General features: G+C 44.5%; 2 protein-coding genes across 5 annotated transcripts in view; one reads left to right on the forward strand and one right to left on the reverse strand.

The window, feature by feature from the left end:
* Positions 1–23373, forward strand: part of Ube2e1 (ubiquitin-conjugating enzyme E2E 1) — a 53667-nt gene that overhangs the window by 13737 nt on the left and 16557 nt on the right. The window lies entirely within an intron of this gene.
* On the reverse strand, positions 13613–19756 carry LOC134482080 (uncharacterized protein DDB_G0290685-like). Its single transcript, XM_063274844.1, has one exon. The coding sequence runs from the start codon at positions 16607–16609 to the stop codon at positions 13895–13897; it is 2715 nt and encodes a 904-aa protein (XP_063130914.1). The 5' UTR covers positions 16610–19756; the 3' UTR covers positions 13613–13894.

Genomic DNA, 23373 nt, shown 5'->3' on the forward strand with positions numbered 1-23373 from the left:
GACTCTTGTATCAGGTTGACATAAATCTAGCCAGCATAGTGGGCAATACAGACAGCAATAAAGGGATTTGTACACCTCGTGATGTGATGGCTGGTAGGAAAGAACTTGTGGAGTACAGTAATAAAGGACCATTGGGTGTGGGTGTGTGTGTGTGTCTGTGTGTGTGGGTCTGTGTGGGTGTGTGTGTGTCTGTGTGTGTCTGTGTGTGTCTGTGTGTGTCTGTGTGTGTCTGTGCGCTTTCAGACTTCTAAATACACTCCAGCAAAGTGTATTTGCCAGGCCAAAGTGCTGTGAGAAGGTCCTGTGAGGAGACAGAAGAGGAGGCTCGGATCCAGTAAAGAGTTGGGGGAGCCCTTCTTGATGTTGAGCTACAAGTGACACTTACCTCAACCGTGGGCTGAAGGGCAGTAAAACCTGGCCTAGAGCCAGGCTCCGTGTGCTGGGAAGTCAGACTGGAAATGACTATTCAGACAAAGTGGGTGTGAGGTTGTTTCCCACCAGGCATCTGAACTAAGGTGTCAAATAGAAGTTAGGTATAGGGGTTGGGACTCAGGAATATTTTGAGGATGTTTGGTAGACCTCACTGTTGAATCTGATGGATGGGGAGGCCTGTGACTCACTCAGAGAGAGGGGGATGGCCGAGGAGCTCTGTGTGGGACTTGAACATCTTGCTCACACTTAGCTGTCCACACTTCCCTAGTGTAATGAGTGGAGAGGGAATGTCAGGAAGTGGTGGCTGGCTGTTCTCAGACTAGAGTGGCCATTAAGCCTAGCATGATGCCTGCCAGGCACAGGGAAGTCAGCCAGCAAGTCCTCACTGCACAGCACAACCCCAGGTGTGGTGCTGACCACATTGTACAGATCCACGTTACATAATACAGAAAAGGGGATGGTTTTTCAGTTAAAAAAGATGTTTCTGTTCTCAGCTAAAAGATTTCATTGTGTTTATCCAGAAAAGTGATTCATTATTTCTTTTGCCCTCTATAGGCAAAATTACTTAATTCCTAGAATTCTTTTTTTTTTTTAAGATTATTTTTGCTTATGTGGGGGTGAGAGAGAATAAGAACGAATGCGTTATCTGCCACACGTGTGCTCACCCAGAATGTCCAGAAGGAAGCGTTGAACCCCTGAAGCTCAAGTACATACCATCCTTCCAACCCCTAGATTTACTTATTTTATTCTTGAAAGAGGGTCCCCTGGCTGGCCTTGAGCTTGCTGTGTAGTCCAGGCTAGCCTGGAACTTGAAGGTAGTCGTCTGTCTCTGCTTCCTAAGCAGTGGGATTAAAGGTGTGACCCCCCCCCGGGCTGGAGAGATGGCTCAGCAGTCAAGAGCACTGACTGCTCTTCCAGAGGTCCTGAGTTCAAATCCCAGCAACCACATGGTGGCTCACAACCATCTGTAATGGGATCTGGTGCCCTCTTCTGGTGTGTCTGAAGACACCTGCAGTGTACTCATATATAATAAATAAATAAATCTTTAAAAAAAAAAAAAAAAAGGTGTGACCCCCACGCCTGGCTCCCAGGACCCCAAAATACACCTGGCAAACATCCTCTCTCCCTTGAGTCAGCCATACTGACTTTAGACTATGCATGTTCTCTTGGTCTTGCCTAATTTCATTAATTTGGGGAAATGTTTGGAAACAGGATTTGTGGTCCTGGGAGCCTTAGGCTGCCTGAGGCAAGCGGGTGGAAAGGTGGACCACAGGTGTCTTGTCTGCAGAGGGATCTCACTGCAGAGTGAGTTAGATTTCTCCCACCACCACGACCTTGCCTTCTCTGGAAACACACTTCACTCTTAAAACATAATTTACTGGAATTGGTGTTATAAAAATTTATTTCTTGGCAGAGTTTGCTAGAGCACATTTATCCTCATAGAAGATCATTCAATTGGTTTACATAAAAGACCCTCAAAGAAAACATTTGTTTTATTACATGCACCCAAGAGGCTTTCTAAAACATGAGTGATAATGTTCCTCTAACCTAAGTAAATATCCCAAAATAACTGTAGCTTCCTGCTTATAGTAAGGTGTACACGGCGCCTGGCAGTGGACCGCAGCTTCGCTTCTGCGGCGTTGCCCTTTGTCCTGGCCGCAGAGCCCTCTTAGAGAATATCCTTGGCCACATCGTTTCATCCCTAGAGGGACTGGTGTGGAACCTTGGGGTGTTCATGCAGGGTAGGTGCCGCAGGATGGTGATGGCCCCCTAAGTGCCAGTGAGGATACAGTTCTTGTTCCAACTGTAACCTTGGATTTGTGTCCCCAATAAAATAGATTCTCCTTTATTTTACTCTTACCAGTTTATAAATGTGGAAGTGTACTCTGTAGCATAGCACCTGCAAGTTAAAACGTGTCTTTGGAGGAAAAGTCAAGGTGTTCTGACCTTCAGCCCAGGGTGTTCAGGTGGGGATGTCGGCTCTCCTCTCATTTCTCTGTGAGCTGTGCATCAGCAAGGAGTTACGGAGAAGTGTTCTTTGCTGCGGAGACTTTTTTTTTTAAGATTTATTTATTTATTATATATGAGTACACTGTAGCGGTCCTCAGACACACCAGAAGAGGGCATCGGATCTCTTTACAGATGGTTGTGAGCCGCCTCTCCAGCCTGCTGTGGAGGTTAACACACGGAAAGTACCTGCTGACTTTATCCGGGTGCCTCCCAGTGACCCAGCAGTGACCGTGCTGTCTTGTTTTAATTCCCAGAGCCACTACTAAATCCTTTCTGTACGTAGTGGCTGGTCGTGGTCTAACTGCCATCGCTTTCCAAAGGGTGTGCTTCTATGACAGGCCCTCTGAGCCCCCTTGCAGCTGTGAGTCTTCCCAGCGCCCTTCAGGCCTCTGAGGGACCTAGGACTGAGCATGGTACATGCTTACTGCAGTGTGCTGACTTTATTCTCCGTCTGTCTAGTAACATTTTCCTTCGTGCTTGGAATCTTGGTCAACTCAGGCTGAATTTCTGTGTTTCTCTCATCCTAGTCTGCTCCCTTCCTTTCTATTCTTTTAAGAAAATTGTGACTAGCTGTTTGGATTTTCTCAGAAATTTCTTATGAACATGTTCACTTAGCCAGAAAATACTTTGTTACATTTGAATTTTCATGAAGCAGATAAAACTTGATGTACCTGTCTATGATTATAGCTCTGTGGTAGAGTGCTTATCTAGCATGTGTGAGGTCCTAAGTTCAATTCCCACAAGCACTACAAAATCCTGCAGCCAGATAATAGTTGAGTGACTAGAGTGCTTGCCTAGTGTGCACAAAGCCCAAGTTTGGTCCCCAAAACCAAGTAAAGTTGATAAGTGGTACATGCCTGTAATCCTACACCCCAGAGGTGGAGACAGGAGGGTCTGAATCAGGGTCATCCTTGGCTACGTTGAAAGTTTAGCCTGGGATATGCGAATCCCACCATAACAAAAACTTCCATGTACGAGACCATATATATTAACTCTCACGGGCCTAACCATTGAGGGCGTTGTTTAGACCTCAGTTAGAGTAGACCACGTTAAGCAGGGTTCTGGTTTTTTAAATGAATCTTTAACATACGTAGCATACCAAACACTTGCCATTGCATATGAGGGTTGTCTGTTAAACAGCAGATGCTGGTCATTCCAGTTAAGTTGTCACTGCTTTTGAAATTGTTTTGAGGTCTCACATGATTATCAGTGACTCGACTGGAGTGGGCAGTGGTCTCCTTCCTACTGTCTCACGTGTAATTAGTCTGTTTCTCTGGGACCCGGTGTAGCAGTATAAATTGTTGCAGTCCTGCTGCCGCTCTGTTACGTGCTTCCCTGGGTCCCTTCCTTACATGACCCAGCTGAGGACAGTGACTCCTTGAAGTATATTCCCACTCATTCTCATATTCACTGAGTGATTTCTGTTATGCCACATATTCTCAAGTTAACCCTGGAAAGGTGGTGTTCCCGTGATGGGGAGCATTCATTCATAATGCCGTAAGAGAGACCTATGTCTCCAATAAAAGAGTTTATCCTTAATTTACTGTTGCCTGTTTCTATGGGAAGCACCTTCTGTATCGTACAGAGCAACATCAGGTTAACTGCCGTAGGAGCTGGCCAGTTAGGGCAGTGGCTAGTGCCACTGAGGGAGAGATGGTAAAAACCCAACCTTGAGGAGGGCATTTTAGGCCAAATGGCAGCAAGTGGGAGAGCGGTAAGTGTAGGGATGGCCAGGGTGGCTAGAGTGGTGAGGGTAGTAGCCTGGTGGAGAGATGGGTGGCAGTGGCATGCTGTTCTCTTAGTTTCATGAGGAAGCCCATGGGTGGAGCCTACATAGAGGAGTGCCCAATAGTCCTCAGTACCATTGGCCTACATCTGAAGAAAGACACTACTTGATTACTTGCTATTTATTTGTTTATTTATTTGAGATTTTGACTTCTTTTATTATTATTACATTTTGGGCTTTGTTTACAGTTATTTTAGTAGCCTCAAAAAAATCAGGGTAGCCATAAGTCAGAGTTTTATTGCTGTGAAGAAACACTATGACCGTGGTAACTCTTACAAAGGAAAACGTTTAGCTGGGACCGGCTTACAGCTCCATGATTGTCACAGCAGGAACATGGCAGCATGCAGGCTGATATGATGCTGGAGACGAAGCTGAGTTCTACATCTTGATTCAAGGACAGCCTCACTGGGCATAGCTTGAGCATGGGAGACCTCAAGCCCACCCCACAGTGACACTCTTCCTCCAACACAGTGCCACCCCTTATGAGCCAGGCATTTAAACACATGAGTGTGGGGGACATACCTATTCAGATCAACACACCATACTTGCTGTGTAGACTGTGCTGGCCTCTAACTCACAAAGTCTGTCTGCCTCTGTCTCCTCAGTGCTGGTATTAAAGATATGTGCCGCCATGCCTGACTTTATTCAGAGGTGAAGGAAGAGAAGAGGTAGAGAAAAAGAGGAAATTGTAGAAGTTGTCTTTTCACCTTTGCCATGTTTGTTCTTGTTCTTGACTTCAGGTCGTGCTCCAAATCCCATTTTATAAGAGCAGATTATGAGTTATGGTCCACTCAGGAGGGTGAGGCCATAGGGTCATCCTCCAGGCCTGGCATAGCTATACAATAGACCTGCCTTGAAGCAAAACAAACTGAAGAAAAGTAGGGTGGCAGACAGCCACCTGCAACTCCAGCATCTCAGTGGGCCCACAAACACGGACGTACTACATACATATAAGAAATAAAGAATTAAAAAGCAAAACCAGTCCCCCAGGTAACAGATCGTAGAGATAGTCTGTAAGTTTTTTTTTTAAGTATTTATTCATTCATTTATTTTATGTACATGTATGCCTTGTCTGCATACCAGAAAAAGGCATCCTGTGGGGCCATAATAGATGGTATAAACTGCCATATGGGTGCCAGGATTTGAACTTAGATCCTGTGGAAGAGCAGCAGTGATCTTAACTTCCCAGCCATCTCTCTAGCCCACCCCACCCCCGCCCGCCACCTCTTTGCTTTTTTTGAGTCAGGCTTTTACTTTGTAGTTCAAGCTGTCCTGGAATTCACTACATTGACCCTGCTGGCTTCAAACTCAGAGCTCTGCTTCCCAAGTGCTAGAATTAAAGGCGTGCACCACCATGCTTAAGTGTTTTCATTAATAGCTTTATTGACATTTTTTCATGTAACAGATTTGGTCTTGTGGTATCTAGAAACTTCAACAATAATTGAATATATTCTACCAAAACTTTGTGTCCCTACCTGTGACAAGAAATTCACTGTTGCTCGGTTCCTTAGCATAAGGAAGGGCTGGATGGAAGTAAACACCTTGTAGGGCATGTGAGGTAGTCACAGAGCCCGTGCCTGTGTCCTGCTTCCTTGTAAGGCATGTGAGGGACTGAGTCACAGAGCCCGTGCCTGTGTCCTGCTTGCCTGGGGTCCTGGCTGTCCCTGTCTCTACAGGCAACTGGCGTCTAGCAGTGGAAAAAAAATCCCGCAGTTGTCCTTGTACTTCTTCAGAGTAGATGTGGCTGAGACTGGCAGAATGGGCATGGCCGGTTGGGACCAGGGAGTCTAGGGACCATGGAAACCAGGAGACAGCGTCCCAGAATGCCTACTAATGTGAGCTGCACAGTGGGAAGCCACAGTTCTTGTGTGTGTGTATATGTGTGTGTGTGTCTGTCTGTGTCTGTGTGCGCGTGTGTCTGTGTGTGTGTGTCTGTGTATCTGTGTGCGTGTGTATCTGTGTGTGTATCTGTGTGTGTGTATCTATCTGTGTGTGAGTGTGTGTATCTGTATGAGTGTGTATCTTTGTGAGTGTGTGTATCTGTGTGTGTCTGTGTATCTGTGTGTGTGTATCTGTGTGTGTATCTGTGTGTATGAGTGTGTGTGTATCTGTGTGTGTCTGTGTGTGTGTGTGTGCGCTCGAGTATATGTGTGTGTAGTGGGGATCAAGCCCAGCCTCACTTATACTGCATACAGTCACAAAATCAAGTGAGCTCCATGCCTAGGTACAAAGTCTCAAATCTACAGGAAGTTGCTATCTGTGTGAGAAGAGATGGAGGTGGAGTGGTGATCCAGTCATTCCTGTGTGTGTACTTGAGATCTCAGGAACTAACCGTTCAGTTATGGGCGTAGCAGACGACAGCATGAGATGTGACTGCAGTGCTTCTTACTACTAGTGCTGCACTGGTAGGAGATGCATGTGAGCACTCACACCGGTGGCTCACAACACACACACACACACACACACTCACTCACACACTCACACTCACACACACACTCACACTCACTCACACACACACTCACACACACACTCACACACTCACTCACAACCATGCATGCACAGATAGAAATCCTGTTCTGTTTTTGTTGTTGATGATGCTTTGTTTTGTAACAGGGTCTCATGTAGCTCTGCTAGCCTTGATTCTGGGTACAAGAACAGCCTTTAACTGATCCTCCTGCCTCACCTCCCAATTAGGATTACAGATGTGTCACACTTTGCCAGGTGGGGACCAGTTTCTCTCTCTCTCTCTCTCTCTCTCTCTCTCTCTCTCTCTCTCTCTCTCACTCACTCAAAACCATGGTGGATTTTTTTTTTTCATTTACCTAGTATACAAAGCTTGTTTGCCAGGCTGGAGAGATGGCTCAGCAGTTATGAGCAGTGGCTGTTCTTCCATAGGTTCTGAGTTCAATTCCCAGAAACCACATGGTGGCTCATAGCCATCTACAATGAGATCTGGTGCCCTCTTCTGGCATGCAAACATACATGCAGGAAGACTATTGTATATATAATAAATCTTAAAACAGACAAACAAAAAACCAAGAAAGATTGTTTGTCAGTTAAGATTTCTAAGGAGGTAAAAGTCAAATGTGAACAGAAACAACCCCAGTAGTAGCACAAACAAAGCACGTAGGATCGTGAACTTGCACTTGACAGTGAAGGGAATAGGAAGTGATTCGTGTGTACATATTCCTGGAAGTTGTACAGAATGCAGAGAGAGAGCATCAGAAGGCTGATTTTTGATATTCAAGACAATTCAGAGACTTAAAAGTTAACTTTAGCTTCATATGTGTTGTGGAGATTTAAACATAGAACAAAACTAGTAGCTGGACGAACTGGTACATGCCTCAGTGGCAGCACTGGGACAGACAGACGGAGCCTCTGTTCCAGGACAGCTAGGGGTGTGTAGAGAGATCCTGTTTCAAAACAGACAAACACCACCACCAACCACAACAAAAATAGAATAGAACTTAGCTGACGATAACATTGAACCTTAAGAAGTACGCCAGTGTGGTTGTCACTTGGTAGAAGGGATGCTTTTAAGGGTTAAGTGGCTAACTCAAGTCCCTGGGCTCCCAAGTAGGAATGCTTGTGGATTTGGTCTCTACCCGTCAGACATTCGTGCCTTACCACCGTGCTTTTGCATTGTGTTCTTGGTCTGTGGTTCTCAGTTGTAAACCTCACTTGGAGTTGCTGTGTCCAGTTTTACTCATACATTGAACTGTATGTAAAGTTTAAGATCTACTCGAGGGTTTTTATCAGCGTGGCCATATCCTTCTGATCCTTCTGTTTAGGTGTCACAGTGGTTTCACTTTTACACAGGGTCTCACTATATAGTCCTTGCTGACTTTGAACTCACAGTTTTGTCGGACTATATCTCCTGAGTGCTAGAGTTAAACTATGTGGGCCTGCCTCACCCGGAACTTGCTATGTAGGGAAGGCTGCATCAGATGTCTTCCTGCCTCTGTCTCCCAAGTGCTGGGATTAAAGGCTTATTAGTATACCGAGCTAGACTAAGTTTCGTGATTGATTTGTTTGTGGGCTTTTTTTAAATTGGCTTTTAAAAAACTTCCTTAATTTAAAACAATTTATTTTAGGAGGTCATGTGACTTGGTGGCAAGTGCTTTTAACCAATAAGTCATCCTTAGGTCAGAATCTGAGTGTTTTATGTCTTTACAAAAGAACGTTTGGGTTGAAGTGGTGGCTCAGTGATTAGGGGCGATGCTGCAGTTGTAGAGCACTGGGGTAAACTCCCTACGCTGTTGGCTCACAACCATCTGTAATTGCAGATCCGGGAGATCTGGTGCCTTTCCTGTTTTCCTTAAGCACCAGGCAAACACAGTGCACATATATACATGCACGCAAAATATTCATACAAAGAACCAACAAGAAATTTTAAAAGTGTAGATATACTGTTTTCAGTATTTGAGAATTTCGTACGGTGTATTTTGGTGATAGTCACTTCCTACTGTAACCCTCACTTCTCCCAGGTCCACCCTGTCCCAGCTTGGTCTTTATTGTTGTTTTTAAGACAGGCCCAGCTGTGAAACCCTGGGTGGCCGGGAACGCACTATGGACCAAGGTAACCTCTAGCTCTCACAGGTCTGCTGGCTCTCACAGGTCTGCCTGACTTTATTGTCCTGAGCGCTTGTATTAAAAGTGTGCCACTCTGGTTTCTTTTATTTTTAAGTTTTTACTATACCTCATACCTGAGGATATCAAAGAAAAGTGGAATGATTATGTAAAAAATTGTAACTGTTATTTGTCTTACTGTTCCAGTTGAAAGTAATCAAAGCTTGGCTCTTCAGTTTTAGTCTTTTATTTAGATACAATTTGTTTAGAAGCTCTTTAAAAGATTTATTTAGTTTTATTTCAGTATGAGCATTTTGCTAGAGTATATACATGTGTACATCACGTATGTGTCTGGTTCCTGAAGAAGCCAGAAGAGAGTCAGATAAACTAGAGTTACTGATAGGTGTATCCTGGTCTCACCATGTAGGTCTAGCTGTCCTGGACTCACTCTGTAGACTAGGCTGAGCTCAGACTCAGAAGTCTGCCTGCTTCTGCCCTCTAGGTGATGGGGTTAAAGGCGTGTGCTACCACACACACCATCTGGGACGTTTTAAATCTATGGACTTTTGTTTGTTGTTCAGTTTGTTAGTTTTTGAGACAGTCTACCTCACTATCGTAGCCTAGGCTGTCCTTGAACTTGTGATCCTTGTGTCTCTACCCCCAAGTACAAGGATTATAGACATATATTGTGTATTGGCTTATAGTCTTAATTTTTAAGAAAATTTACAGTAGTAGTGTGTAGATCAGATTGCATATGAAGACAGCTTGCTCATTTGGCTGTTTGCAGATACTGGTTGAAGCAGTTGCTTGGTAGGTAAGTGAGAAAAATGATCACAATTGGAAAACTCAACACTTTGTTTGACTAAAATTATAAACTGGGATTGAGTTTGTCTGTGCCCGTGTGGAGAATGAAAGTGTGGATGCTCTCAGCCTGGGACCAGTGCTGTATTTAGGTCTGGGTGACCATAGAGGAAGGGTGTGAGCTTTATTGAAATTCTCTTTTATCTAACCCTTAGGCATCTGGTGTAGTAACTGCTAGTTTTGCTCCTGTCCCAGGCTAGCACCTCACAGGTCTTCAACAACTGGGTTCAGATAAAGTTAGGGAGGTGGTGGTGGTGGTGGTGGTGGAGGAGGTGGTGGTGGAGGTGGTGGAGATGATGGCTGTGGTGTGATGGTGGTGGTGGTGGTGGAGGTGATAGCTGTGGTGTGATGGTGGTGGTGGTGGTGGAGGTGATGGCTGTGGTGTGATGGTGGTGGTGGTGGAGGGGGTGGTGATGGTGGTGGTGGTGATGGAGGTGATGGCTGTGGTGTGATGGTGGTGGTGATGATGGAGGTGATGGCTGTGGTGTGATGGTGGTGGTGGTGGTGGTGGTGGTGGTGGTGGTGGTGGTGGTGGTGGAGGTGATGGTTGTGGTGTGATGGTGGTGATGGTGGTGGTGGTGGAGGTGATGGTTGTGGTGTGATGGTGGTGATGGTGGTGGGGGTGGTGGTTGTGGAGGAGGAGGAGGTGGTGGTGGTGGAGGTGATGGTGGTGGTGGTGGTGGAGGTGATGGCTGTGGTGTGATGGTGGTGGTGGTGGTGGTGGAGGTGATGGTTGTGGTGTGATGGTGGTGGAGGTGGAGGTGATGGCTGTGGTGTGATGGTGGTGGTGGTGGTGGTGGTGGTGGTGGTGGTGGTGGTGGTGGTGGTGGTGGTGGAGGTGGTGGTGGTGGTGTGATGGTGGTGGTGGTGGTGGTGGTAGTGGTCTCATGGTGCTGGGCAGAGCTAATAGCCGGAAAGACTTTCTGTTCTGTTCCATAGGCTTTTGACTGATCTGACGTGAACTCACGAGAGGCAAGGAACCAGAACTGAGAAAGTAAAGAGATCTAGCTAGAACGTGGGCAGAGAAGGGAGAGGAAAGGGTGCTTCTGGTCGTGTGTGTGTGTGGGGGGGAGCGTGGCATAGTGGTTTGCTACTGTAGAGAGGTTTGTGAGCACGAAAGCATTTCTAGCCAACAAAGAGCATGAAAACCCTGCTTCCCGCCCTTTAATTCTCATCTATGAAGCTCTATGCTTGCCTTCTAAGAAAGCAGCCTCTCAGGATGCTATTCAGAAGACTTCCAATATCCCCTGATGCGACCACAGGGTGATAAAGGGTCTCAGCCATTGCATGTTATGGTGCCAGTAGTCTCTATCTCCTGCCCGACCCCTGTCGTGTCACAGCAGAGACTTGCAAACGCTGTGGGAGTCAGTGTGCCTGTGTACAGTGGTTACATTGTTTCACTGACGTTACATGCGCACCTTTCTCAGTGCCCAGTGTCCAGGGTCTTTTTTCCTTAGCTTTTATTGTCCTGAATTTCTTTATCTCTTTGCAGTGGTACAGTGAGATACTTTGTATTGTGTAAGTTTAAGTTGTATGTTACATTTTCCTAACCTAAATGGGGTGTGCACTGTGAACCTTTGCCGAATGAACGTGTTTGATAAGTTCTTTGGTAATAACTTTAATCTGATTTTTTTATTTTTGTGTTCCCCCATTTTTACAAAATCTTCCAGTCAGGTTGGAAGGCACAAGTAATTGCCAGTTGAGGAAGTCCCAGGGTGTCCTGAAGCTCTCTCTCTTCAGCCATCCTTAAACTCTGTAAATCTTAGTGCAGATGGAGAAAGAAAGGTTTTTCAACATGGGCTGTGTTGGAAAAGCTAAAGGGAGAATACTTTCTTAGGTTTTCACAAATTTTGTTCTGTATTTAGATATAACTGAGGTTGATATAAGATGCCAAAAGTTTCACATCAGAAAAGTTGAGTTTTTCACAGGCTAACACTTGGTTCACTATTAAAACCGTTTGGAATGTCTTTCTGTTGGAGGTGCTTATTTCCATTCCCATAGGATTGTCCGTGGTTTTGGCTTTCGCCTTAGCATATTAACTCCAGTCATGAACATGAGCTCCAGCCCTGTGGGTCTGGACCAGAGTGGATGCTTCACTGTGGGCTGTCAGCCTTCCTGCAGAGGGCACAGTGTAGCACCACACAGGTCGGTTTTCTAGAGCATGACTCAGAGCCTGTGGCCTGTCTCCTAGCCTGCAGCCCCCTGCTCTCCAGCTGTGCTGAACTGTAACCAGAGCTTGCGGCAACCTTCCACAGAAACGAGAACAGCAAAAGTGTCCTGCTCCCTTTAATGCTAGGGAACTCTGTATCACAAAGTGGATAATATTTTCTTACAATTCTCGTTTTTTTTTATTACAATAGTATTTTTATAAAAAGTTACTTGGAAGTTGTTCTTTAACTGTGTCTGCTATAGTGTGCACAACTGTTTAGCTGCTAGCCAGTGTGTCTTTGCTAACACGTAAAACCCAGCTAGCAGCTAGTCCAGCATTTCTCATCCTGTGGTCATGACCCCTTTGGAGGTTGCATAGCAGATATCATGCATAGCAGATATTTACATTATGATTCATATCAGTAGCAAATTTGCAGTTATGAGGTAGCAACAAAATAGTGTTGGGGTCACCATGACATGAGGAACTGTATTAAAGGGCTGCAGCATTGGGAAGAAGGATGAGGGCCACTGGACCAGAGAATGCAGCTTGGGATGGAATGGTTCTGGAATAAACAGTTGTGTGGCTTCCATCTCCTGAGAGCTCTAAGAATGAGATATACATCCCAAAATTATAAGGTATAATTATAATAATAATCCCAAAATTATTTTTAAAATTAAAGTGAGTTTAACACTGCATTTGTTTTAGGGCTTGGTGATATTCCCTGAAATGGAAAAATAAATTAAAAAATTAATGGTTCAGCTCCTTTATAACTGAGGAAAAGAATATAGAGAAGAATGTTGACATCTTATTTTAGGTTTCACACAGGAGCAAAGTTGCTTCCTTACTTGAAGTAGGTTGGCATACACAGTTCGTGTCAGGGCCTCAGCCTGACGTGCAGTTTTGTCATATAGAATGCATTAATAAAAACAGATTGAGGGGGCTGGAGAGATGGCTCAGCGGTTAAGAGCACTGACTGCTCTTCCAGAGGTCCTGAGTTCAATTCCCAGCAACCACATGGTGGCTCACAACCATCTGTCATGGAATCCAATGCCGTCTTCTGGTGTGTCTGAAGACAGCTACGGTGTACTCACATACATAAAATAAATAAATAGATCTTTAAAAAAAAAACAAAAAACAGGTTGAGGATCCCACCCGCTACAGTCATGTCTAGGGGAGCTCACCCACCTGCTCGAAAACAAAACTCAGAAGTTAGGGTTAGGAGCCAAGACGAAGGCCAGAGAAGGCTCAGTGGGAAGTGAGCTTGCTATGAACCCTGTTTCCTGAGTTCAGTTCCAGAAGCCAAGTGGTGGAGTGAGAGTCAGCTCCTGCAAGTTGGCACCTCAGTCAGGCATACACATACAGAGTGAGTGAGTAAAGTGTTCTTAGGACCCGGACTAGTGGCACCTGACACTGTAGTAGTCTAAGTTATTTAAAAAACATTTCATTTTAGAAACTTGTGTTTTTTGTACTTTTTAATTTTTTAAAGTTTGTTTTATCCTTTACTGGTTTTTTCTCAACGTGTAGTGTTCATTCAAATTTCTTCAAAAATGAAATTAAAATTGTATATTCTTTCCAAGCTACTAATACAGTTATATTTGGTAATGGCAATCCTAAGTTTTGGCATTACCTGAAAATAGTTGACCTTCTTTATAAAAGCAACCTAGAGAACTACAGCAAAGTTGTGGCAAACTCTTTCTTTTGGAATTCTCTTACTCTGCAAAATTACCACGTATAAGAATAAAGTTGAGGGGCTGGGGATTTAGCTCAGTGGTAGAGCGCTTACCTAGGAAGCGCAAGGCCCTGGGTTCGGTCCCCAGCTCCGAAAAAAAGAACCAAAAAAAATAAAATAAAATAAAATAAAATAAAGAATAAAGTTGAAACTCAAAGATTTAATACATAACGTACACACAATGACATTCACAAAGTTGCAAGTACATTTCCTATTTTGCACTACTATAATCACAAAATGTATAAAGGTGTCATGTTAGGTATTTTGCAACTAATAACTGGTATGATGATGGTCTGAGATTGAATGATGCTAAAGAAAAGCACTGTTTATAAAATATCTGATAAAATATTTATCTCTATTAACATTGCAACAGGAAGAGGGCAGATGTAGACAGTGCTCGCAGGCTCCCCTTTCTCTCCATCTTGTTTGAAGCCTTTGTTGTCAGCTTCTTCCTCCTCCTCCACCTGGTTTTCATCATTCCCTTCTGCAGCAGCCTCTTGCTCTTCCTCTTTCTATCCTCGTTTCCCTCAGCCTTCTTTTTTCCGTCTTCCTCATGCAGATCTTCCTTCCCTTCTTCCTCATGCAGATCTTCCTTCCCTTCTTCCTCATGCAGATCTTCCTTCCCTTCTTCCTCATGCAGATCTTCCTTCCCTTCTTCCTCATGCAGATCTTCCTTCCCTTCTTCCTCATGCAGATCTTCCTTCCCTTCTTCCTCATGCAGATCTTCCTTTCCTTCTTCCTCATGCAGATCTTCCTTTCCTTCTTCCTCATGCAGATCTTCCTTCCCTTCTTCCTCATGCAGATCTTCCTTCCCTTCTTCCTCATGCAGATCTTCCTTTCCGTCTTCCTCATGCAGATCTTCCTTCCCTTCTTCCTCATGCAGATCTTCCTTCCCTTCTTCCTCATGCAGATCTTCCTTTCCTTCTTCCTCATGCAGATCTTCCTTCCCTTCTTCCTCATGCAGATCTTCCTTTCCGTCTTCCTCATGCAGATCTTCCTTCCCTTCTTCCTCATGCAGATCTTCCTTCCCTTCTTCCTCATGCAGATCTTCCTTTCCGTCTTCCTCATGCAGATCTTCCTTTCCTTCTTCCTCATGCAGATCTTCCTTTCCTTCTTCCTCATGCAGATCTTCCTTCCCTTCTTCCTCATGCAGATCTTCCTTTCCGCCTTCCTCATGCAGATCTTCCTTCCCTTCTTCCTCATGCAGATCTTCCTTCCCTTCTTCCTCATGCAGATCTTCCTTCCCTTCTTCCTCATGCAGATCTTCCTTCCCGTCTTCCTCATGCAGATCTTCCTTTCCTTCTTCCTCATGCAGATCTTCCTTCCCTTCTTCCTCATGCAGATCTTCCTTTCCTTCTTCCTCATGCAGATCTTCCTTTCCGTCTTCCTCATGCAGATCTTCCTTTCCTTCTTCCTCATGCAGATCTTCCTTTCTGTCTTCCTCATGCAGATCTTCCTTCCCTTCTTCCTCATGCAGATCTTCCTTTCCATCTTCCTCATGCAGATCTTCCTTTCTGTCTTCCTCATGCAGATCTTCCTTTCCTTCTTCCTCATGCAGATCTTCCTTTCCATCTTCCTCATGCAGATCTTCCTTCCCTTCTTCCTCATGCAGATCTTCCTTTCCGCCTTCCTCATGCAGATCTTCCTTCCCTTCTTCCTCATGCAGATCTTCCTTCCCTTCTTCCTCATGCAGATCTTCCTTCCCTTCTTCCTCATGCAGATCTTCCTTCCCTTCTTCCTCATGCAGATCTTCCTTTCCGCCTTCCTCATGCAGATCTTCCTTCCCTTCTTCCTCATGCAGATCTTCCTTTCTGTCTTCCTCATGCAGATCTTCCTTCCCTTCTTCCTCATGCAGATCTTCCTTTCCGTCTTCCTCATGCAGATCTTCCTTTCTGTCTTCCTCATGCAGATCTTCCTTCCCTTCTTCCTCATGCAGATCTTCCTTCCCTTCTTCCTCATGCAGATCTTCCTTCCCTTCTTCCTCATGCAGATCTTCCTTTCCGCCTTCCTCATGCAGATCTTCCTTCCCTTCTTCCTCATGCAGATCTTCCTTCCCTTCTTCCTCATGCAGATCTTCCTTTCCGTCTTCCTCATGCAGATCTTCCTTTCCATCTTCCTCATGCAGATCTTCCTTTCCATCTTCCTCATGCAGATCTTCCTTTCCATCTTCCTCATGCAGATCTTCCTTTCCATCTTCCTCATGCAGATCTTCCTTTCCATCTTCCTCATGCAGATCTTCCTTTCCGCCTTCCTCATGCAGATCTTCCTTCCCTTCTTCCTCATGCAGATCTTCCTTCCCTTCTTCCTCATGCAGATCTTCCTTTCCGTCTTCCTCATGCAGATCTTCCTTTCCATCTTCCTCATGCAGATCTTCCTTTCCATCTTCCTCATGCAGATCTTCCTTCCCTTCTTCCTCATGCAGATCTTCCTTTCCGCCTTCCTCATGCAGATCTTCCTTCCCTTCTTCCTCATGCAGATCTTCCTTCCCTTCTTCCTCATGCAGATCTTCCTTTCTGTCTTCCTCATGCAGATCTTCCTTTCCGTCTTCCTCATGCAGATCTTCCTTCCCTTCTTCCTCATGCTGACCTTCCTTTCCACCTTCCTTGTTTTCTTCTACTTTGCATTTCCCATCATCCCCCTCAGTTTCCTCTTTCTGTTGTTCTTTGACTTCTTCCTCTGTTTCAGCTTCCCCCTCGTCATCTTTCTCTTCTTCCTTCTTCCCATCACCTCCTTTGTTATCTTCTTTTTCCTTGTCTTCCTTCTCTTCATCATCTTTGGCCTCCTTTGCGTCTTCGATTTCAGCTACATCTGGTTTCTCTTTTAGGCCTCCTTCCCTTTTCCCATCTTCTCCCTCCTCACCTGTATCTTTGTGCTCATTTCCATCTTCATCGTTCTCCACATCTTGAATGTTTGCTTCTAGCTCATCATTTTTGCCTTCTGTTACCACTGCTTCTTTCTTTTCTCCTCCGTCTCCTTCAGTGTCTTCATTTATCTGTTCTTTTACTTCCTCAGTTTCCATTTTAGAAATGGGTGCCTCAATAATTTTGGCTTCTCCATTTTCAGCATTTTCCATGTTGCATTCTCCTTTAACAACTTCTGGCTTGGTTTCAGGAATTGTTGTGGCACCTGCATCTTTGTTTTCTTCCACGACATTTGTGGTCTTCGTTTTCCTTGAAGTTGATGCTCTTTTAGGTTTCAACTCCTGTGTAAAGGGCACAGGCACAGCAGACCGTCGAGCCCATCTTCCCTTTGGCTCCTAGCTCGCATCACCTGCAGCCTTTCTTTTGGGCATTGTTGCAGCTCTCCGTAGGAGATCCTTAGGCAGGAGGGAAAAAAAGCCGAGAGGAGTCTCTGCCTGACTGCTCCTCGAGCGACTGAGTTTTCAATGAACTAATTGCAGCACGATATGTACTCGTGTCCCCCTGGCTGTTTCTAATAACCCTTGAGCTGCTGATTCTGCTGTCTAGTTGTAGAGCAGGTAAGATGTTAGGAAGAGATTTAGCCTTTTTAAGAAGGCTGTCCTATCTTCCTTCCCTGTTCTTTTCCCTTGCTCCTTCCATTCCCTCCTGTGAACTCTCCCTGCCCTTCCCCGTCTTCCTACACAAGTGGCTGACTTTTTTTTTTTTCAGTAGAGCTTGTGGACTAAGACCCATTGGGTGCAGGTTGGAAAGGAAAGAAGTTGTAACATCGTTAGGTGGCTTGTGAATAGATTTTTACATTTAGACTTTGTAAGTAAATTGGTAATAACCAGTAAAGAAATTACCCGTGTACCTCTGGAATTAGGTCAATAAGCAGTCAGAGTGCTGTATGAATTTGTTCTCGTTCATTCACAAGCCTTCCGTGAGATGCATCCACACATGGTGTGATGTGTTAGGAACACAGAGCAGGAAACATTAGGGCTTGGCCATGTTGGAGCCCCAGTCTAGGGAAGGAATGGAGATTACATGAAAAAATAAAAACAAAAAACTTCTAAGTGTTCTGTATAAACTTACATAGCGTTTCAATGAAAAGCAAACTAGTTCTTTTTCCAAAAGGCACCAGTTTTCCTTGGAAGTTCTAACAATGAAGGGCCTATCGCTCATTTCACAAATGAGAGCGCTCACATCTACAGAATTATGAGAGCTTCTTCTGTTGGCACACAGCAGATAGTGTGCTTGGGGTAGGACACGCTTCCCTGTCCCCAGGGGCAGGTGACAGGAACATGCCATACGCTCTTCCTGCCAAGTTCTTTCACTGGTCTGCTTCTCCTTCTGTCTGTTCAATGATGGGCTATTAAGAATTCCATCAAGTATAGACGACCATTCAGTCACTAGTTTAGCATTGGTTAGGATGACAAGTCTCTTCTGGAGGGACGGCTCACCACTTAGAAGGCCCCGAGTTCAGTTTCCAGCACCCACTTCAGGCAGCTCACAGCCTTCTGTAACATTCACATGTGTGTCCACACATATCTCAGTGTGCACTTGAAATAATTGATCTGTGAAACTTAAGTAAAAAAACAGTTCTCATTTTTATCTCAAAAACTATCTCTGAAATGACAGAAATTACACTTGAAAATCTTGTCAGAAATGATCTGCTTTCATAAATACTGGACTTCACTTAAATCATTTGGTAATTCACCAAGGATCTGATGCCTTCCTCTGGCCTCCACAGGCACTGGGCATGCAGGTTGTGCACAGACAGAACATGAGCACACAATGGGTGAATGGATAGATTGTATATACATGTCTAGGTAGGCAGGGGGTGTCCAAATACCAGTACACAATACATACATGCATACATACATACATACATACATACACACATATATACACACATGCACACATATATACACACATGCACACATACACACATGCACACACACATACATGCACATCATATCAGTTAAAATTTGTGGAAAGTAGACTGCTTTACCTTTTTGTTGTTTGACTTGGCTTTGTTTTTGGACATGGTCTTATGCAGCCAGGGACAGCCTCAGGTTTGCTCTGTGGCAGGACATCTGCTCCTCTCACCCCTTCCTTCTCTTGTTTCTTTTTATATATTTACTTACATTTTAGGGCCACGGTCTTCCTCTAGCCCAGACTGGCCTGGAACTCCGAAGAGTCTGTCTGCCTCTGTCTTTAGAGTTCTGTCACTAAAGGCCCCTCTCTTACTCTAATCAATTGACTAGCTGATTAAAAAGCTGCTGCCACTAGGCCTTTCCTTCTCTCTTCTTTTCCTCTACAAAGGAGCTTTCCCAGTGCAGCTTGTGCCTGCATGTATAAGGAGTTGTTCCATATCAAATGTCTACGTCTGGCCAAGGTCTAAATCCCCCTCACTTGAGCTCATAACCACACCACTTCCCTTTGACCAATCCTCTAAAGCAGGACTCTTAACATTTCTCACTCATACAACCCCTTTCTCTATTCTTATAAAGAGAACCATGGTGTGTGTGTGTGTGTGTGTGTGTGTGTGTGTGTGTGTGTGTGTGTGTAATAGGTATAAAATTAAATATTTACTGGGAATAAATGATAAATTAAAGCATATACACACACACATATATATATGTATATATATATATATATATATATGCTACATATAATTTTACCACTTCCTAAAGACAAAGCAAGCCTAAATACTAATGAGATGGGTGCACCGGTTCATAAAAAGATGAAGAATTAAATTATCTTCACTGAGAATTCAGTCCTGCAGGACATAGAGCATAGACAGATACTTCAGTTTTATGATCATCTTTAAATCTCCCCTTATAAATATGCAATACAAAGTGGCAGAAGTGTATTTAAGACCAAACTGTCAGAGACTCCTTCCTGATCCCAGACTAGCATTCATTAAGCAGTTTTATTTTTATCTTTTATTTATTTATTTATTTTATTTTTATGAAACTCAGGTTAGTAACTCAACAGCTTTTAAAATCAAACATTGCAAAAAGGCGAACACAGAAAGTTGAGGCACAGGGAGGATCTTGAGTGGATCTTAGAGCAATGGAGGTGAAAATACACTATATGAAATTCTCGAAGAATTAATAAGTATTTTTAAAAACTCAAAAATTTTACCACAGTACAATTCAGAGATGTACTAATTTGATACTTAATATGCTAAGGAATGATGGATAAAAATTAAGTCTTTTTCCTAATTAAAAGTATTGTTTCTCCTACAGCATAGAACTTTAGTGTGTACAAGAAACTGTAGCTCATGCCATACGGTAGTCTTTAGCCCCAGCTAAGTTGTGCGAGGCAGTTGTGTGCCTGTCTCCATGCACAGTGCAAAGTGCACACATTGTGTGCTCCAGACAAAGACTTCAGTGATGGCTGGCAATGCCTGAAATCCCTTGGATACATTGTGTTTGAATTTGAGTTAGGGTCCAGTCATTGTGTGTTTGGAAACCCTTTACTGTACCCTCACATTCAGTTAATGAACCCCATGGGCATGGTGAAGCATAACCTTGCCTTTGCACTCCTGGTTACTAGAGCCTTTTACTGTTTACTGCTTGTCTGTGAGCAGGCTCTAGCTAGCGTCTCAACACTTTTTGAGGTTTGAATTATGCCATAGGTGTTAAATGATTACCAGGGTCCTCACTCCAAATGCTAGCTCAGATGAAGCTTCTACCTCTAGCAATAGAGGTGGTCGTGTATAGAGACAGTTAGCAATGTAGAGGGTTGGGTCCAGCCTTTACCAGTTAATAGCTAAGTGGCCGTGGGTGTGTTAGGGTAACTTACCTGAAGGCTCCCTCTGGTTCTTAGATGCAAATTGGGGGTAAAATTCTTTACAGAGTGGTATTTTAAAGAACCTGCTGTGGCTTTTCTTATCTAAGATCTTCCTGGCTCTTTAAAGGCCTTGCATGGTTTGGCTTCATCTGTCTACCCAACAGTCAAACTTCTCTTTTGTCTAGCATAGAACTCACCAGATCATAAAGTCTAAGTGGATAATCTGTTGCCTGTAAGCTTGCTGCACTATTGTAAGCACATGGGATTGTACTTTATACTTGCGTCTTGTGTGGAAAGACCACCGAACTCACCTGCAAGCTATGTCTGTGGATACTGGCTTGCCTTAGAGCGAAGGCTGGTTTTAGCTGCTATCATTGTGGTGGAGCTCAAGGACAGAGGCTTGTGCTCATGGTGGCAGCCCTGGTTGGCTGGAGATGAACATTCTGTTCCCTGTTCAGGTTTCTGGGGTTAGGGACTAGCGCTGCAGCTGCTGCTGCTCCTGACAGATGTCTTGCCAAGAGAGTCTTGAGTGCTCTAATTTTATCACTTCAGCAGTGTCTTGCCTGGTAGCCCTCAAGTGGTCATTGTCAGCATGAACACCGACTGACAGAACATCAGAGTGGCAGATGTGGACGATGCACTTAGTTAACTGTATTGGGAGAAGTATGCAGGAGAGAAACTGCGGTTTAGTGGCCGTCCAACGATGGCCCATGACCGTGTGAGATTTGTGAGCCCTGGCTCTTTAAAGAACAACCTAACCAATGTACAAATAAGCTCTCTTGAAGTAATCGTTCTGTTCCTTAAAATTAGGTTTCCTTTATAAGCCACAGACTAATCTGCATGAAGCTGTCAGGTGTGTGTTCAAGGGCCTGATGCCATGTCAGGTGGCTCCCACAGTCACTCTCCACCCCGTACTGTCTGAGATGGCTGAGCCTGAATCTTGGGATGTTAGTGGTCGGCAGCAGCATGTCCTGGAGAGTCACCTGCCTCAGCCCCACATTGCTGGGACTGTTAGTGTTCTCTGTCACGTCTGGCTTCACGAATGCAGGCCATCTGAAGCCCAGTCTGCACACATGGGAAGCACTTCCTTCTCTGAGCTGTCTCCCTGGTGCGTTGTTATCTGTGGGGAGTGTTTTGTTTGAGATCAGCTCCTCTGTCTTCTCACTTTATAACTCAGACTTTCAACTTCCAGAACTTTGCCTGCGATTACAGGAATGCACCACCACATCCAATTTAAGGGTTTTTCTTATCACTCTGACCTCCATGCCTCCCTCTGTTTATCCTTTATGGAGCATTTTTCCTGTGTTTTTTTTTTTCTTGAACTTTCTTTTTGTACTTTAATGCTTTAGATCTCAGGTGACTTTCCCTGGAGTTTTTGAAATCTGTGCTTTTGCTTTTAATTACCAGAAGGAAAAAAATACTTTTGTCTTGAAATTTCCCTTTCTCTACAATTTTGGTTTCTGTTGCTGGCTGCCCTCTAGTTTTGGTCATTGAATTATATTTTAGAGGGGCACTGTATTCCTTGGTTGTCTAATGCAGATGTATTGAGAGCATCATCTAGTCTGCTCATACTTCCTAAGAAACTGCCTGGGGAGAGAGAGAGCTAGACTGCCATCTGGAAGTTGAGTAGAGGAAGGAACCTGGGGGGCTTATTGTCCAGCACAGCACCTCTGCCCTCATCCATATTAGTGACCCTGGTGTTGAGTCCCTCCTGTTGTTTTTTCCCCTATCTCTAGAAAATACAGCCAGCCAAGCAAAGTTCCGTTGCTGCCTAACAGCTTACTGACAATGTAGCCATTCAAGACAATGTGCACATTTAGTAACTTGGGCTGGTTTGGTTGTCTCCTGCTCAGAGTCTCTTAAGCCTGCAGTCCAGAGTTGGCTGTCACCAGAGTTGGCTGTCACGGGTCCTCTTTACAATCCTTTCTAGGCTTTAAACAGTCTCTGGCCAAATCTGGCTCCTTGCAAGGGAGGCTGCAAGCTTTGAGTAGCCACTTTGTAATTCTCTGGCTTCTGTGGGGAGTTTGTATGGTAGCAGGGTTAGCAGGCGACTCTAAGCCTTGTGTAAGTTAAGCACAACCTGGTCTCTGGTGTGATGTCGGCTGTTGAACTCCACCTGTCAAAGAGGCTCTTGTCACTTCCCCTTAGCTCTTGAAGCCAGTTCTCCCTTGAACCAACATTCTCCCGCAGCTCTCACAGCAGCCTCCAGAGGCAGCACTCCCTAGGGAGGCTGCGCTGGCTGATGCACAGTAGCCGAGCTTGTTTCTTGTCACCCGTTTGCCATTTCTTCTGCTTTCATTTCTGCGTTCTAATTTCCAAGCCTGTTGCTGTTGTCCTCCTGCCCAGTATGTATCCCTTTTTAACGCCCTTACTGCAGTGCTGCTGGAGATAGGGAGAATAGGAGTCAGTAAATATATTCACTAGACCGTCTTCTATTTTATCTGTTCCTTTAAGGAAGAAAAGCCATTCCTCACGTGCTTCGTTTTCATATCCCTTTATGCTTTAATTTTGGTTTGTTTAGGCGTGCACTTGGGTCCCTTAACTGCACTATGTATCACCTTGGGCTGTGAGTAACTGCCTCCTTTCTGTCAAACTTGTATTATTTTTTTCTTTGCTTTTGGACCTGTTCCATGAACTTAGATGGAATACTTAGCTACCTAAGCCATTGGTTCTCTGAAAGCATGCTTCATGTAAAATTGGTGCCAGGCGTGGTGACATGGTTTTGCTCCCAGCACTCAGGAGACAGACCAGTGGATCTCTTATGAGTTAAATATAAGTAGCAGGTTCCAGGCCAGCCATGTATACACAGTAAGACTTTGTCTCAAAAATAAAATGGGAAAGTCATAGAATAAGACTTGTTGTTGCTGTTGTTGTTAGTCAGGACCTTGCTTTGTAATCTTTTAGTGTTAGATATTAAATGGCTGTCATTTTAAGAAGTAAATGTTAACCTGGGCACCTGTAAAATGTCCCACGGCAGTGTCACATTAGGACCTCCAGGAGGCGCTGTGGTGCCTGCCTTTGTGTTAATGCTCTGCTCAAGAGATAGCTGTGTGCAGATGGGTCACTGAAGCCAGAGAGTTGTTGGCAAGAAGCAGCGAGATGCAAGCCCAGCCCTGGCTTTTACAGGGCACTTCCA

This window comes from Rattus norvegicus, chromosome 15 (genome assembly GCF_036323735.1).
Source record: "Rattus norvegicus strain BN/NHsdMcwi chromosome 15, GRCr8, whole genome shotgun sequence".
NCBI classification, from domain to species: Eukaryota; Metazoa; Chordata; class Mammalia; order Rodentia; family Muridae; genus Rattus; species Rattus norvegicus.

Excerpts from the sequence above, each read along its gene's own strand:
- LOC134482080 (XM_063274844.1), bottom strand. The coding sequence starts at position 16,609 with ATGGAAAATGCTGAAAATGGAGAAGCCAAAATTATTGAGGCACCCATT.